The sequence below is a fragment of the Rhineura floridana genome, chromosome 2 (genome assembly GCF_030035675.1).
Source record: "Rhineura floridana isolate rRhiFlo1 chromosome 2, rRhiFlo1.hap2, whole genome shotgun sequence".
Classification (NCBI taxonomy): Eukaryota; Metazoa; Chordata; class Lepidosauria; order Squamata; family Rhineuridae; genus Rhineura; species Rhineura floridana.
Genome location: NC_084481.1, coordinates 104,877,326 through 104,894,206, shown reverse-complemented (window position 1 = coordinate 104,894,206; position 16,881 = coordinate 104,877,326). Strand labels below are relative to the sequence as shown.

Sequence of the window (16,881 nt, the reverse complement as noted above, 5' to 3'; positions counted from 1 at the left end):
GCCATAGTTAAAACAAAAAGTGGCTTCGTGTTGGATCCAAACCAGGCAAACGTCTCACTTGTTCTGTTTCTCCATTAAAAATTAAATTTTCCAAATGATCCGAAGTACGATTATTCAGTCTGCTCATATATTTCTCTATTTCCAGCAAAACATGTAATGTTGCTGATCTTCTTCTTCAGGCAGTGATTAAAGGATGTTTTCCCCAAATTAAAAAAAATGCCTTGAAGATAATGAGTACAAAACGTTTACCAGACCACAGTGTTTACCTAATGTGCCAAAGGGCAATTTTAGTGATGGATTTGCCAAGCTGCTCAAACAGAAGGAATTATTACTTGTCCAGGGCTACTGGTTGACACCATGGTTTGAGAGGTCTTTGCCTTAGGTCCATTATTCCAAATAAAAATATATTTACATTTTTGAGGGACAGGATTTAACCCATGTCATCTAAGCTTTTATGTCGTATCCAAATGATTTCAACAATGTTTTTATGCTATCCAAATTTGATGGACCTCAAATAAGTATCACATGTGAGAATAAACTATAATATGGATACTTAGAAAGAGCAGATAAGCTCAAACTGTTCCAGTATATCTCTACTGAGACACATGGTTTCAAAATGCCATTAACAGATTCCATATATCATACTAGGTGGAAGCTCCATTACTATCTGCTTGATGTCTGCTGCTGTTTTTAACATTCAATTTTACCAAATAATTTCACACGTGCATGTTATCTACTGCTGATAACAGCTGATGGTTTAAGAATTATCTTACTGATAACTCCTTACTGGTAATAGAGATGTAAATTATTTTCAAAGTCAAAACTAGCATTTGGTAATTGTTTTAAAGAGAGATTGCTATGGGCATAGAGAGACCATGGCAACAAAACAAGTGTAAAATTTGAGCACAGAGAGGTATTGTGTGGTATATTGGTGGAAAAAATCATTGGCCAAGAGATGTCTTTAGTATATTGGGTGCTATTCAACTAAATAATTGTGCAAGCAGAATGACTTCTGCTTGTGCAATGGGACTTTCCCCCCTCTCCTCCCTTGCACTGTTCCTAGATCTGTTCTGGAGGGCAGGGGGAACCCCTAGAACAGATTTAGGGGGTGCAGAAGGGGAGGAGAGAGGGAGAACATTCCATTGTGCAAGGAGAAATCCTTGCACTGATGGAACATTTGCCTTAGCGCTAAATTGAATACAAGCCATTGGGTTGTATCAAATTGTGTTTCTCACAGAAGGAAGGCTCTTTGCTCCAGCAGAAGCGTCTGTGAATGAATGGGGGGAGGTGATTTTCAATGATTCCCCTTTGACTCTGTAGCCCCCTGTGGTTCTTCAATCTGTTCCAGAAGATTGGGGGAACCTATGGGAGATGGCGCACAGATGGGCTGCAGGAAAGGGGGAATCTCCGCCCTCCCCTTCTGTTAACAGAAACCTCGGCTGGAGGAAATAATTTTCTATGAGTGGAGGGACACAATTGGATAAAACCTATTGAAACAAGGGTGCTTCCAACCCGGGCGGGGAGGGGACTTAACATTGTGATGGTCATTTAGATATCATAAGCATGTCATTGGAAACAGATTTTTTTCATTTATTGGATTTCCCTTGGAAAGTGTAAATCTGGATTAAATGGGGATAAAAATAAGGGCTTGCATTTTTATACCAATGACATCATGTGGACACTATGAAAAACCTGCATGCGTGAGTAGTGCTAAATAAATACTAGTCTGGAAGCACCACAAAGCTTCTCTAGCCATTGGCTCAGCTACTGGGTTGTTTTGGAATGTTTGTGAACATTCCAATTTCTCAGAAGTTAAAATAACTGAGTATAGAAGGCCGAAGAGCAGATGATGCATTGTGCATTGCAAGAAATGCAGCAGAGTAGGCAGCTATTAACTGAAGCTGCAATTCTAAACACAACTACTGTATTTTTGTTGCCGTATTTATTTGGCTGCCATTTATATTTTGGTTTGTGTTTTGATTACTTAGTTAACTGTTTTTTTCTATAAAGAAAAGTAGGATATGAATGATAAAAATAGAATAATAATTTTAAAGGTTATACAAATGCATGAAGGATAAGATCTATCAACTGCTATTAGCTTAATCGTACAAATGAAGTGCATCTCTGGATATCACATCCTGTTTATATGTTTCCAAGAGGAATTTGACTGGCTGCTGTGGAAAGCTGCACTAGATGGATCTTGGTCTGATCAAGCAAGACAATCCTTTTTTTCCCTCTCTTTTCATTGGTACCAAATTCTTTTTGAATTTTTATTTTAAAACAAAACACATACAAATTAAACATTCCAACAGAGAACAACCCCAACCGCCCCAATACAGAAAATCCCCATCCGCTCAAGTTACACCACTTTTCACACAATCCGACTATTCAGCACCACAATATTCTTGAACATCACAAAAACTCCCTAGTTCCAAATACAGTCAAATAGAAGAAAAGGAAAACGGGTAAAAGAGCATATAATGGATGTAAAATAAGCATTGACTGGTTAGAATTATATTTCACAATACAGTGCCCCACCAAAAGGAAAGGTGAGCTTTGGGGGTTGAGGTTCATCTGAAGCAGAGTTGATAAAGGAGAGGAAAGGCAGCAAGTCCTAAAAATGTGTCTTGTTTGATTTACCTCCTGGCCAATTTACATTGTTGTGTTAGTTTATCTGCTAAAGCTGTGTATCATACCCTGTCATACCATTTCTTTGTAACAAACCGTTACACCGTTATCAACTGCAATATGGAGAATCTCTGAAATTATGCCAAAAATGGTATTCCAGAAATCTTTAACCACCCAACATTCCCACCAGAGATGCAAGAACATACAGTAGGGCCCCACTCCTACAGTGGGTTACGTTCCAGACCCCCGCCTAAAAGTGAAAGCCACCAAAAAACAGAACTCCGTCAATAAAATGGTGCCTGACGCCTGAAAAACACAGTAAAAGCGGAACAAGTGCCATATGAGTGGGGCCTTACTCTAATTGAAAGCCGCCGTATTAGCGGAACGCCGAAAAGCGGGGCCCTACTGTGCTGTGATCATTGCACCCTCTCTAGCAAAAGGGGGAGACAGTTCCACAGATGTGATGCAGTCACGCTGGGGTTAAATATCAGCAAGGCAATTCTTAATAAAGAGTGATCAAACAATTGATGGTAGTTGGACTATTTTACATATTCTCATGCTTTTGCAGGTAATCAACATGGATGGAACCATGAGAAAAACTCTCATAGAAGATAAACTTCCACATATATTTGGATTTACTTTGCTGGGTGACTACATCTACTGGACAGACTGGCAGAGGCGAAGCATTGAGAGAGTTCACAAAATACGTGCAAGCAGGGACATTATCATTGATCAATTGCCAGACCTGATGGGCCTTAAAGCAGCAAGTGTCACCAAAGCTGTTGGTAAGTGAAGACAATGTACAGTTGTTTTGTAATTTGCCTATAGATGATATAAATATAAGTGTCATTGCTGTGCAGTTTGCAGTGCCACAGATGGGGGTGTTGCAAATTACAGTGTGACAACACAAAGGAGCTGTGTGAGGGTGAGGATGACGGAGTGACCAGGCAGAGAGTAGGATGGCAAGCAGCTAGGAGGGGTGGCCAGTGGTGATGGGGGGGCAGACTGGGCAGCCAGAAGAGGGAGACCAAGCAGCTGGTGGTGGCCTGCATGAACTGCTCTTCTGGGAGGGCACAGAGAAAGGAGGGAGGGTGAGTGAGTCTGCAAGGAGAGCCTGCAAATGAGTGAGCAGCAGTGGTGGGCAGTGGTCTGGGCAAGCCACTGAGCAACAGCTGAGGCGGCTCCTCCGCAGCATGACCAGTGCTGCGGAGCTGCCCAGGCCTGTGCCGTCTGTCCTTGCTGTGTGGCATGTCTCTGGTGCATGCCTCCCTTTTGTGTGGGAGAAGATCTGGGCAGGGAACTTACCTTTGTGACCAGAGGAAGGGAGAAAGGGGGTGCCTTGAGGACCTTGGGCAGGGGGAGGTGCCTTGGCAACCGGTGGGCGGGGCAGCAGCAGCAGCAGAGGAAGAAGGGAGGCAAGCAGATTGGTGAGGGGAGTGTGGCTGCCTGGGGGGGTGATGAGGGTGAGCGGAGTGTCAGTAGTGGGTGGGGGGTTGATGAGTAGAGCCCCCCTAGTTCCATAATTCTTTCACATTATAAGCAATAGCCAATTTCTTGTAATGGCAGAAGAGGCCACTATCTAGGAAACCTAATGGGCTAAGCAGGAAGTCAAACTTACATTGGACAAATTCTGTGAGTACCTTGTCTGACAGGAAACTTGGGGAAGCTGCCTTTCTGCCTCCAGAGCTCTTGGATGTAGCCTCAGGTATTTATGACAGCCCCTTCTTATCCCCTGCAGTGGGTTTAAGGATAAAGAGTGGGTAGTGAGCAAGCTCATGAATCCCCATCAGCTTTGAGCCTATTGCAGGGGCTTTCACTTGGCTGACAGGAAGCAAGTGGCAGACATACTCATCACTCAAATGTGTGCTCTTGGCTGTCCAAGGGCTTTTACCTGTGTGCTACTTCCAGCTGCCAGAGATTTTCTTGGTAGCAAAGGGAAAGATTCATGCATTGCCCTTAGTCCATGGTAGACTGAGGGTCTGGAGGGAGAGAAAAGAGGAAGGAGAGTTGCAGATTCCTTTTTGTTCCCCCTATGATTTTTGTAGCAAATATGAGGAATTTCAACCTCTGATGGGGTTCCCTCCTACCCTGCTCAACCCCACTTTCCAAACGTTATTATCCACCCACTCTGTTAGCAAGTTTTACATAAATGAATGAGAAGGGAAGAATCTTCTTACCCAATTCATGACAAAAATGATTGTGTGGGCTGGTCTTCGAGGGATTCAGTGAATACCTGGTTTTTCTCTTCCACACTGCCTTGGTTATTTTTATGATGCAAAATAAATAATTTGTCATGCATTATTGCAAATGAGAAACAAGTGTGATTTTTAGAGATGGATTGAATAGGCGTCAAATCATATCCACTTGTAATATTTTACCCTTTTAGTTTCTTAGTGGCAGAGGGCACACATCATTAGCTGCAGATCCTGCCATGCTAGCTAGCTATTTACTTGCTTGCTTACTAGATTTATATCCCGCCCTTCCTCCCAGTAGGAGCCCAGGGTGGCTGTGATGATATAAAGCCCCTCCCTGCCAACTGTTTCTCAAAACAGTTTTTGACCTATTTTTATGTGTAGAGGGCCTTTCTGTGTAATTATGATGTCTGAAAAGAACAACCATTTATACCCTTCATATGTGAAGATAAAAGCATCTTCATTGCACATATATGAAAGCTTGCCTCCTGTCTTTATTTAACTGAATTCATGTTTTTCCCTATTCTTGCACCTATGAAGGCAGCATTTTCTCTCCTAATTGGAGTCACACTGCTGTTTATTCACTTCAGTATCTCCTCTACAAAGCCTAAGCTGGCACTTATCCTGTTTGCTATATTAACATTTCCTTATAGGTCAGGAGTGGGGAAAACTGGATTTGGCCAGAGGGCCAGATCCAGAACTGGCCCATCTGCCACAGGCCACTTTTGACAGGTGGGTGTACACTGCTGAGTCATATTTGCTGGCTGTAGAAAGACCAAGCAGATTTAGTTTCCAGACTTGCCCTACCCATAACTGCCTCCAGGGTGTTCAGGATTCTCATCTATTGGCCTGGAAACTGTCGCGCTTCAAAAAGTGGATTAGTTTCGGGGTATTCAACACATAATAATGTTGGGGAAGTTGTAAGAAGGATCTATTTTGCCAGAGTAGTCAAATACTTCTAGTGACAAGTAGGGAATGAATCCACCCTCTGTGGATTTGCCATTGAGCTGCCCTGTGCCTACCCACCCCCGCATCATGGAGAAGGAGGAGGCAGGAGAGGAGGGCCCCCCCAGGCCAAACGATACAGCAGAGGCCTTGGCAACAGCATCCTGAAACAGAGTCGGACCGTAGAGGAGGAACAGGAAGAGGAGATGCCACACCAAGGGGGAAGTGACAGGCTACAGGTTGGGATGGGTGAAAAAGCCACTTAATCTGACTGCAGAAGTTCCTGTACTTCCTCTGCCATCTGGCCCTGCTGGAGAGGCTGTTGCCACAACCTCTGCTCTGTCATTCAGTCCAGGATGGTGGTGTTCCCCTCCTGGCTCCTCTGTGGTTGCAGGGAGTGGGGAACAGAGTGGATGTGTGGTGAATCTGTAGCAGTTGCAGATTCCATCCCTGGTGATGAGTGCTACTCTACATGGAACATAGAGCACATTTGCCACCTTTGTAGTTCTCCCATTGTATTGGAAGATGAAATTCTGTGCACAGACAGATGGTTTTAACCATGGGTTATATGGTTTCAGCCAGGTAGACATCCATTTGTCTTAAGACTCACAGTAGTAAATACTTATATATGGGAGGTACTTGTATGTGAAACACTTTTGAACATAAATTACCTTAGTAATCCATACAACAGCACTGTAAGATAGGTTAGTGCTATTCCCATGTTGCAAGTGGAGCTGAGGCTGAAAGGTAGCAGTTTCCCTAAGGCCACCTAGTGTGTTCACGACTGAGGTGAAATTTTGAACCACAGACTTCCAGCTCTCCAACAGGAGTGAATAAACAAGTAGGGAAGGAACAGTTTCCTTTAGCCAGACTAATTCTAAGAAGACAAGTTTATGGGCTGGGATAGGATCTATTTTGAACTCTTTTTGGACGTAAGAGATCTAGTCTCTCCCACTCCTCCCCCTGCCCAAGAAAAGGCTATAGCCATGGGGTGCATGAAGTTCTATCTTAGCCAGGTTTTCTTCTCCTTCAAAGAACTGTTTTACTTTCCAGGAACAAATCCATGTGCCGAGAACAATGGAGGCTGCAGCCACCTGTGTTTCTTCACACCTCAGGAATGCAGATGTGCCTGTCCCATTGGATTGGAGCTGCTTAGTGACATGAAGACCTGCATCATTCCAGAAGCTTTTCTTGTTTTCACCAGTAGAGCAGCCATTCATAGGATTTCTCTTGAAACAAACAATAATGACGTAGCTATTCCTCTTACTGGTGTCAAAGAAGCTTCTGCGCTGGATTTTGATGTGTCTGACAACAGAATCTATTGGACAGACATTAGTTTGAAGGTACTAATGACACCTTAACAAAACAGATTGTTTTGCTGATCTGCTGTACATAGCTAGTATCAGTACACTGCCTCCAGAAATATAGTTTGGTAATAAATGAATTGTCCTGTTTGTTGTTGTTATGTGCCTTCAAGTCGACCACGACTTACGGCGACCCTATGAATCAGTGACCTCCAAGAGCACCTGTCATTAACCACCCTGTTCAGATCTTGTAAGTTCAGAACACACACTCTTGAGTGAGCTTAATAAATCTGTTTCATAGAAATCAAGAGGTGTAGTTTGTAAATTGTACAACAAGAACATGCTGATAAACATAAATACTGTCTGTCAATTGATATAATTCCTTCTGATAAAATATTTTTAAAATAGTGAATGGGTTTTTGGGTATGGTGCTATGGTTTCCCCACCCCCTAAACATTTTTTTTAATTTAATTTGTTTGTCGCCTATCTGGCAATTAGCCACTCTAGGCGACGTACATTAAAAAAGATAAAATACAATAATTTCAGATGCAATCACATTAAAACAATAGATAGAAATACTGGACAGTCATCAATACATATAAAAGCAATTAAATTAACATACGATAGATGACAGACTCATGACGATTTACCCATCCCAAGGACCTCAAAGGCTTGTTGGAATAGCCACGTCTTCAGGGCCTTGCGGAATACATCTAGGGAAGGGGCATGTCGAAGATCACATGGGAGGGAGTTCCAGAGAGTGGGGGCCACCACAGAAAAGGCCTTCTCCCTAGTACCCACCAACCTAGCTGTTTTGGTTGGCGGGATTGAGAGAAGGCCTTGTGTGGCTGATCTAGTTGGGCGGCATAATTGGTGGCGGTGGAGGCACTCTTTCAGGTAAGCTGGGCCGAAACCGTACAGGGTTTTAAAGGTTAAAACCAACACCTTGAATCGGGCCCGGAAAACAACCGGCAGCCAGTGTAGATCAGATAATACTGGCGTGATGTGGTCCTGTCGGTGGCTGTTGGTAAGTAAGCGTGCCGCCGCATTCTGTATAAGTTGTAATTTCTGGGTCGTTTTCAAGGGTAACCCCACGTAGAGCGCATTACAGTAGTCCAATCGAGAGGTGACCAGGGCATGCACCACGAGCGGGAGCTGTTGAAGAGGGAGGTAGGGTTGCAGGCTACGTATAAGGTGTAATTGATACCAAGCTGCCCGGCTCACAGCCGAAATCTGAGCCTCCATGGACAGCTTGGAATCAAGAACAACCCCAAGGCTGCGGACCTGGTCCTGTAGGGGCAACTTCACCCCACCAAACACCAGGTCAACATCTCCTAACCCTCCCTTGTCTCCCACAAGTAGTACCTCGGTCTTATCAGGGTTCAACTTCAGCCTGTTCCTGCCCATCCATTCACTCACGGATTCTAGGCACTTGGACATGGTCTCCACAGCCCTCTCCGGTGAAGATTTAAATGAGAGATAGAGCTGAGTGTCATCCGCATATTGGTGACACTGCAGCCCAAATCTCCTGATGATCTCTCCCAGCGGCTTTACATAGATGTTAAATAGCATGGGAGAGAGGATAGAACCCTGTGGCACACCACAATTGAGAGGCCAAGGGTCTGAAACCTCATCTCCCAATGCTACCTGTTGGCGCCTATCAGAGAGAAAGGATTGGAACCACCGTAAAACCGTGCCTCGCAATCCCAAAGTCTCCAGGCGATCTAAAAGGATACCGTGGTCGACGGTATCAAAAGCCACTGAGAGATCCAGGAGGACAAGGAAGGTGAATTCTCCCCTATCCAATGCCCTCCTCATATCATCAACCAGAGCGACCAAGGCTGTTTCAGTTCCATGTCCAGTCCTGAAACCCGATTGGTATGGATCTAGATAATCCGTTTCATCCAAGTGTGTCTGCAACTGATTTGCCACCACTCTCTCAATGACCTTGCCCAAGAATGGTAAGTTCGAAATTGGGCGGAAGTTGTTTAAGATCTGGGGATCCAAGGAGGACTTCTTTAAGATGGGTTTAATAATAGCCTCCTTGAGGGCTAGTGGCATAACACCCTCTTGCAAGGATGCATTAACCATTGCCTTGATCCCCTCACCCAATCTCTCTTTGCAGCTCATAAGGAGCCACGATGGGCAAGGATCATTTAGACAGGTGGTAGGCCTTACAGATGAGAGCACCTTGTCCACATCCTCAGCAGGAAGAGGCCGAAATCGATCCCATTTGCCCGGTTTGCAACTGGTTAACTCTAGCTCACTCACTGTATCCACGGCGCACGGAATCGAGCTCCTCAGGTGTTCGATTTTATCAGCAAAGTGCTTTGCCAATTTGTCACAGGAGGCCTTAGACTGTTCCAAGGGTTCCAGAGCACCTGGACCGACCAGGCTTCGGACCACCTGGAACAACCTCCTGGGACAGCACTCAGCTGATGCAATAGAGGCAGCAAAGAATTCCCTCTTTGCTGCCCTTACCGCCACTTGGTAGGCAACTATTGCTGCTCTAACCTGTGTCCGAGCATCTTCGGAGCGCGACTTTCGCCACCGGCGCTCTAGTCGTCTCACCTCCTGTCTCAAAGTAAGCAACCGTGGTGTGTACCATGGTGCTACTTGAGTTCTGTTCAGGGGGAGAGGACGTTTCGGAGCCACTCGGTCTAACGCCCCGGCGATCCTCTCATTCCACTCCGTCACCAGGGCTTCAACCAGGCGACCTTCAGCAGGTTCCAATTCCCCAAGCGCCGTCAGGAAACCGTCTGGATCCATCAGGCGCCTGGGGCGGACCATTCTAATAGGACCTTTACCCCTGCGGAGGGCATGCGGCATTGAGAGATCCATCTTTACCAGATAGTGGTCTGACCATGACACAGGGGTAAAAGAATTTGCCCCTAACTTCAGCCCACTACCCTCCCCCCCTGGGACAAACACAAGGTCAAGAGTATGACCGGCTACATGGGTGGGCTCAGTATTACTAAGGCGCAGTTCCCAGGAAGCCATGGTTTCCAGGAAATCCCAAGGAGCTCCAGTGAGAGTGGTCTCAGCGTGTATGTTAAAATCACCCAGAACTAACAGCTCCGGGGACAACATTCAAGAACCCCCCCTCCTGCCCTGATAATAACTTGAGTAAATGAGGGATTACTTACTTTCATTTGTGTTCCTGAATGCCTAATATATTTTTAGTAATTTGTTTTACAGACTATAAGCCGGGCTTTCATGAATGGAAGTGCAGTTGAGCACGTGATTGAGTTTGGGTTGGATTACCCTGAAGGAATGGCTGTAGACTGGATGGGGAAAAATCTTTATTGGGCAGATACTGGAACCAATAGAATTGAAGTGGCACGGCTGGATGGGCTATACCGGCAAGTTCTTGTGTGGAAGGATTTGGACAACCCAAGGTCTTTAGCTCTTGATCCATCTAAAGGGTAAGGATTCATTTTTCTCTTTCAGCATAGTAACAGTAATAGGCAATGCTATAACACACATGCTGAAGTTAAGGGCCACAGCTAATTCACATGTCCTGTCAATTCAAATAGTTTGTTATAATCTAGCAGTTTACTAGTAGGTGAATCCTGCCTGTTTTGGGACTTCCATCAAGCTGGTATGATCAAGGGGTTGCAAATTGCTCAATGTAGATGCCCGAAATGATTGAGTTCTGTAAAATTGTAAAGATTTTGTCCATCTGCCTTCCAGGTAGGAGCCTCACTCTCATTTTTTTCTTTAGTGATAAGGTTTAGAAACTTGTATAAAAAGAATGGAGAAATTTTCTATTCCAGTAGGAGCTTTCAGGCTGCACAAAATGGTTTTGACAGCTACATAGCCCCTGGACCAACTACATATTCCCCCCTTCCTGTTTCAGTATTGGAAATAATTGAATCCAGAAGAACACTTCTTCATAGAAGTAAAAAGCAGTATACAAAATGTTATATTTTTTATTAAAAAACACATTTTTTTCTGAGAAATTTGCTATGTGAAATAGGATCTAAAGAATGTCAAGGAAAACCAACTTGGTTGGGGTGACTTCTGCTTATATAGTTACAAAAATACTAGTCTTTTATGGTTCTAGAGGGTGCCAAATACCCAGTGAAAGTATCATCCAGCTGATGTGCAAATGTACTGGGGAATATGTAAGCTTCTGAACTGAGTTCTGTACACATCAAAAGCTTGAATACAAGCTTGAATATACAAACGTTGGTTCTGTAAAATGTCACTGGTGACTAATTCTATATTGAATGCCTGCCACTCCAGCTCAAGCTCATAGGAATTTTTACATTTTCGAGATACTAATTAAAAGAAAAGATGTATTGTTTAAATGTTCAGCATAGTGAAGGGGGTAAATTAATAATAATAGTATTATTAATCTTATTAAGCAACTAAAATTGGTTATTACATAACTCAAAATACATATTGTTGTTTTCTTCTAAAATGCCTGGGAGTATGTAAAGAAAGGTCTACATACATTGCCTTGACATTGCTGAAGCAATGAATCTGTTTGCTCTGATCTTTAATTGCAGGTATATGTATTGGACAGAGTGGGGAGGCAAACCAAAGATTGTTCGGGCACACATGGATGGAACAAACAGCATCACTCTTGTGGATAAAGTGGGCCGTGCCAACGATCTCACTATTGATTATGAAGATCAAAGACTATATTGGACTGACCTTGACACAAGCATGATTGAGTCATCAAATATGCTAGGTAGTATGCTGCTATTTGAAAAATATCAGATATGATGTACAAAAGAGTTCTATATAAACTAAGTATAAGAATGCTATTAATCTAGGAATTACATAAATTTCAGCCCAAGAGTTCCAGGCTTTAGCTTTGATTTTTGTAAAGGCTGTGCCTTATTATTAATATCAAGGTTTAATAAGATATTAAGTTAAACAAACTGAAGAAAGCATGCCACATATAAAAACTATTCTGATTTGATAAACTGGGCAGTAACAGTATAGTTTATTTGCTTATTGTTATGCCCATGTAAACTTTCTCTTAATTTATAACTTGGTTTAAAACTTAATTTAAGCATATATATGAGCATCTCTAGATTATACTTTAATAACATTATTCTTAAGTATTCCTTTTAAAGTATTTTAAAATATTTTAAAAACCCACTAAAATATATCAGACTTAAGTGCTGCTGGACTCCAGCTTCCATCAGCCCCAGCAAGCATGGTGTATGGTCAGGGATAATGGGAGTTGTAGCCCACAACTTCTGGAGTGCACCATGTTGGCTACTTTGGTGAAAGAAGTACAGTTTTTTATATGTATTCCACCATAAGCATCCCTTGAAATGGCCTTTGCAGTGGAGAATAAACTCTACTCAGGTGCAGTGGGGGGGGGGGAAAGGAGCTGGCCTGAGAGTAGTCTTTCTTTAAGTGGAGCTGGCCTAGGAGGTCCCAAACAGTTTTAATGATACATATATTTTGAGGGACTGAAGTACTCATTGAGAATATTCAAGAAAATAACTTGTACTTGGGTTTCCAGCCTAGTCCCATAATTTTTTTTAAAAGTGCAATTATTGTTATTTTAAAAATAAATCTAACAGGCATTGTTGCTGTGGATGTTTTCTTTGGGGAAAATGGAAATTGAAGAGCATCAGTGATGGGTGACCTGCATCCCTGGTAATTAGAAAGTTACTGGTGACTATTCAAAATCATTGTGTCATCAAATTAGAAGTGCTTGTTTTGAAAACAAAAAAGTGAATTTATCCTCTGCAGTTAATCTTTTATCATTTAGCTACCCAATTTTCAACTTTTATGTTCGTTAACAGCCTATGTTCATGTTTCTTAGGACAAGAAAGGGAAATAATAGCAGATGATCTACCTCATCCCTTTGGCCTGACTCAGTACAGTGACTTCATCTACTGGACTGATTGGAATCTTCACAGCATAGAAAGAGCTGACAAGACAAATGGCAGGAACCGGACATTAATTCAGGGGCGTCTGGATTTTGTGATGGATATATTGGTTTTCCATTCATCACGGCAAGATGGCTTCAACGACTGTGTGCAAAACAATGGGCACTGTGGACAGTTATGCCTGGCCATACCAAATGGTTATACATGTGGCTGTGCATCTCACTATACCTTGGATCCCAACAACCGGAACTGCAGTTGTATGTGTTTCACCTTTTTTGCTTAATATTTGCAATTATTTTCTTGTGGCAATCCTTTGGTTCTTATACATGTCCTCATTGTACAAATTGAGGGGTGCAGGAGTGCGCATGCATGCCGGGGTGTATATATTTTATTTATTTATTTCAAGTGTTTTATATACTGCTTTTCATCAGAAAAGATCACAAAATAGTTTACAAAGAAAATTTAACAAAATTAAATACAACATATAAATAATATAGAATTCAAAATGTAATAATACACTATAAAACATCAACATCCATAAAACAGGATTCCAATCACTTAATATGCTTCCACTCACTAAATGCCTGTACATATTCTACACCCAGAGCTTGGAAAAGTTACTTTTTTGAACTACAACTCCCATCAGCCCCAGCCAGCATGACCACTGGATTGGGCTGATGGGAGTTGTAGTTCAAAAAAGTAACTTTTCCAAGCTCTGTTACACCTCACTCAATTACACCTGCACACATTCTCTCTCTCGCATGCACACCCCCCCTCACTCTCAGCAGTTACTATTCCCAACAATAACACTGGCAGCCCCCCCCCTCTGTATGCTTATGTATAAGATGCTTGCATATATTACACAGAAATATATAATGTAAATGCATCTATATGTATGTGTGTGTGATATATGTATCTGCGAGTGATTCACAACTAATGTTGCCAAAAGCCTAGGAACACTTGGAGAACATCCCAGTGTTGGAGCCTGTATTCTCTTCCTCTCTGGGTTCCAGACCACTCCACCCAAACAGAGTCTTGGTTTGAGTGCATGCAAAACAGAGCAAGAGAGTGGGTGAGGCAGAAGATCCTAGGAACTTGGAAAACAGAAACTAGAGGAGGCGCTTAATTAAGAAACTGAATGGGTGTTTCTTCATCCTTCAGAAATCATGAAGCGCTAATTCCTTCCCTTGGTATTAGAGCTAGTACCAGCAATCTCATGGTGGTGCTCCTTCCCAGATTGCAAGGTGGGTGGGTGGGTAGAGCAGGATAGAAAGAAAAAGGAAAGAAGAGGTTGCTTTAAAAAACAAAGTTTAATATGCTTTTATTCAGGTCCATAAATACTTGCGCACAGGATGCTTATGGCTGTATGCAAGGGTTTCTGTATACTCCCCCAATGAAGGCTTGGCTAAGATGGACTAGCTGTTGAATATCTTTTTCCTTCCCAACCCCAAATTCAAAATGTTTGTGAATGATTGCTTTAAACTTCCTCAGTCATATGCATTCGGTGCATTTTTGTTGTCTGTGTGCGTGCGCATGTGCACGCTTGTGTGCAGAAAAGTATTTTTGCTTGTTGGTTCTCTGGGGCTTATAGCTGATATTGTTTAGATACTGAGGACCAATTTATTGTAACATTGTTTCATTAAACAGACTGTAAAGTCTTATGACTTAATCACAGCTGTTGTGAATTTCAGAGGTTTCCAAAAACCTGACTTTGAGATTTGTAATAACTTTAGCTTTATTTTTTTTAAGGAAAATACACTATTGTGTCAAATAAAAAAGTATTTTTTTAACTCTGTGAGCAGTGGCATTTTGGTAAGTTTTTAAAATAATAATATTATAGAATTTTTTGGCCTTCTGCTATACTGATTGATAGTTTAATTGTGGTTGAAAATATGTTTCTGAACCATTCTTAACAGTGGTAACCTGTTAATTGTGCAGAAACAATAGTGAAACTCTGAAAATGAACACTGCTTTTTAATTTTGGTATTTTCACAAATATAGTTCTTGAATCTTCCTATTTCTCTCCCCTACCCCCCATGTATTGTGCCAGCATCTTTTTATTTATAGATGGTGATATTCACATTCTCTTTGTTCTTTTAGCACCCAGCAGCTTCTTACTGTTTAGTCAGAAGTCTGCTATAAGTCGAATGATACCAGATGACCAGCAGAGTCCAGACATCATCCTTCCTATACATGGTCTAAGAAATGTCAAGGCTATTGATTATGATCCCTTGGATAAATTAATCTACTGGGTAGATGGACGACAGAATATTATTAAGAGAGCCAAAGATGATGGCACACAGGCAGGTTTTTTTATGTTTAACTGTATGTGTACATCAAAAGCATAAACTGTTGGTGTATGTTTTGTTAAAAATATGTCACACAAGTGGGACCTGCAACATGAAGTTCTAGAGAATCCTCACTTTCTAAACACACACTTCTTTACCTTAGCCTTTGACACTTATTTATTTATTTATCTATTTGTCTATTTATTTATTTATTTATTTGTATCCAGTCCTTCATCCCAGCAGAAGCCCAGGGCGGCAAACAAAAGCACTAACAACACTTTAAGACATCATAAAAACAGACATTAAAATACATTGAAACAAAACAACTTTAAAAAACATTTTTTTAAAAAAGCTCTGAAGACTAAAAAAAACTTGAAAATATACACTTGAGATGTATATTTTTAGGACCCTCCCTCTTTTGTGATTTTAGGTTGTTTTTAAGTGTTTTTTAATGCAGTATTTTAAAATGGCTATAACCTGCCCTGGGACCTTTGGGTGAAGAGTGGGTAATAAATGTTGTCCTGTTTAGGGCTCCAACCAGTCTGGAAAAGAAACCTTTGTGGTGTTTTTGAGGCCTGGGTGAGTGGGGGAAGGGTTCAGAAGTGTAGAAAGGGGTAATCTCTTTTCTCTCTCTCTTTCACTGCACTCCTCACCTTCTTCTGTTGTGATAGAGCGGTGCAAGCCCCAAACCAGAGCATTTTATAGTGGGGAGGCATATAATTCTGGAGAGTGGAGAAATAAAGGTATCCTTTCTTTCCAAAACATCCCTTTTTATAGTGCAGGGATGGAGAAAGTTTTGAACATCACAGCACACATCTCATCCAACCCTAATCCCACCCCCCGATACTTATTGATGTCAGGGGCTTGAGGAGGCCAGTTCCCTCTGTATCCCTGTTCTCCATTTTATTTGTGGTGGTGATTTTTCACTAGACACTAGACATTATGTGGCCTGGTTCACACATCACACTAAGCCAGGGACAAACCTTGCTTACATCTTGTGATTCGTCTGGAGAGAGCTTTATTACAAGCCTGGGTTTGGACAGGACGCTAAGCCCAACCTGTTAGTTTGTTTTTTAAATGAGACCTCAGCTTCAGTTTATAGATGTGTTTTATTATACTTTTCCTTTTATAGGAATTTTCATTAGTCTTTTATTACTCCAATTTTACAGTGCATTCTGGGTAAATCTGATGAGTTTTACTTAACACAATTATTGGTGGATATGAATCCACAGGTTACAGCAAAAGTGGCTAGTTTCTGTACTGTTGCCATTATATGCCACAAATCGATGACAAATGATTTTATATAGGAAGCCTGAATACTGATTGCAATCTCCTGTTTGGTTCTGATTTTATATATTTTATATGGTTTTGATATATTTATGATGTGTACGTACTGGTCTGTGACTGAAATAAAATTTTACGTAGTAGTTTATTGATATGTAACATTTATGGGAGTATAGAATGTCTAAACCTATAGGTGGAGATTTTAGCCTGAAGTGGGTCACGTGGAAGAATCAAACTATCATTTTAATGATACATATTATGACTATGCTCCAGAGCCCTCCATGTGCACAGGAATTTACTGTCAGCTAGGCAGAAGAAATTTCATAAATACATTGGGCTCCTTTCACCGCCAGTGCAGCCTCAGACTTGCAAAATTTGT

General features: G+C 41.9%; 1 protein-coding gene across 1 annotated transcript in view; it reads left to right on the top strand.

The window, feature by feature from the left end:
• The window catches only part of LRP5 (LDL receptor related protein 5), a 155,895-nt gene that overhangs the window by 110,704 nt on the left and 28,310 nt on the right, over positions 1-16,881 (top strand). Inside the window, exons 8-13 of the mRNA XM_061609954.1 lie at positions 3,197-3,413; positions 6,819-7,108; positions 10,268-10,494; positions 11,584-11,768; positions 12,864-13,187; positions 15,031-15,233. Coding sequence (XP_061465938.1) covers positions 3,197-3,413; positions 6,819-7,108; positions 10,268-10,494; positions 11,584-11,768; positions 12,864-13,187; positions 15,031-15,233 — 1,446 coding nt within the window. The remainder of the gene's footprint in view (positions 1-3,196; positions 3,414-6,818; positions 7,109-10,267; positions 10,495-11,583; positions 11,769-12,863; positions 13,188-15,030; positions 15,234-16,881) is intronic.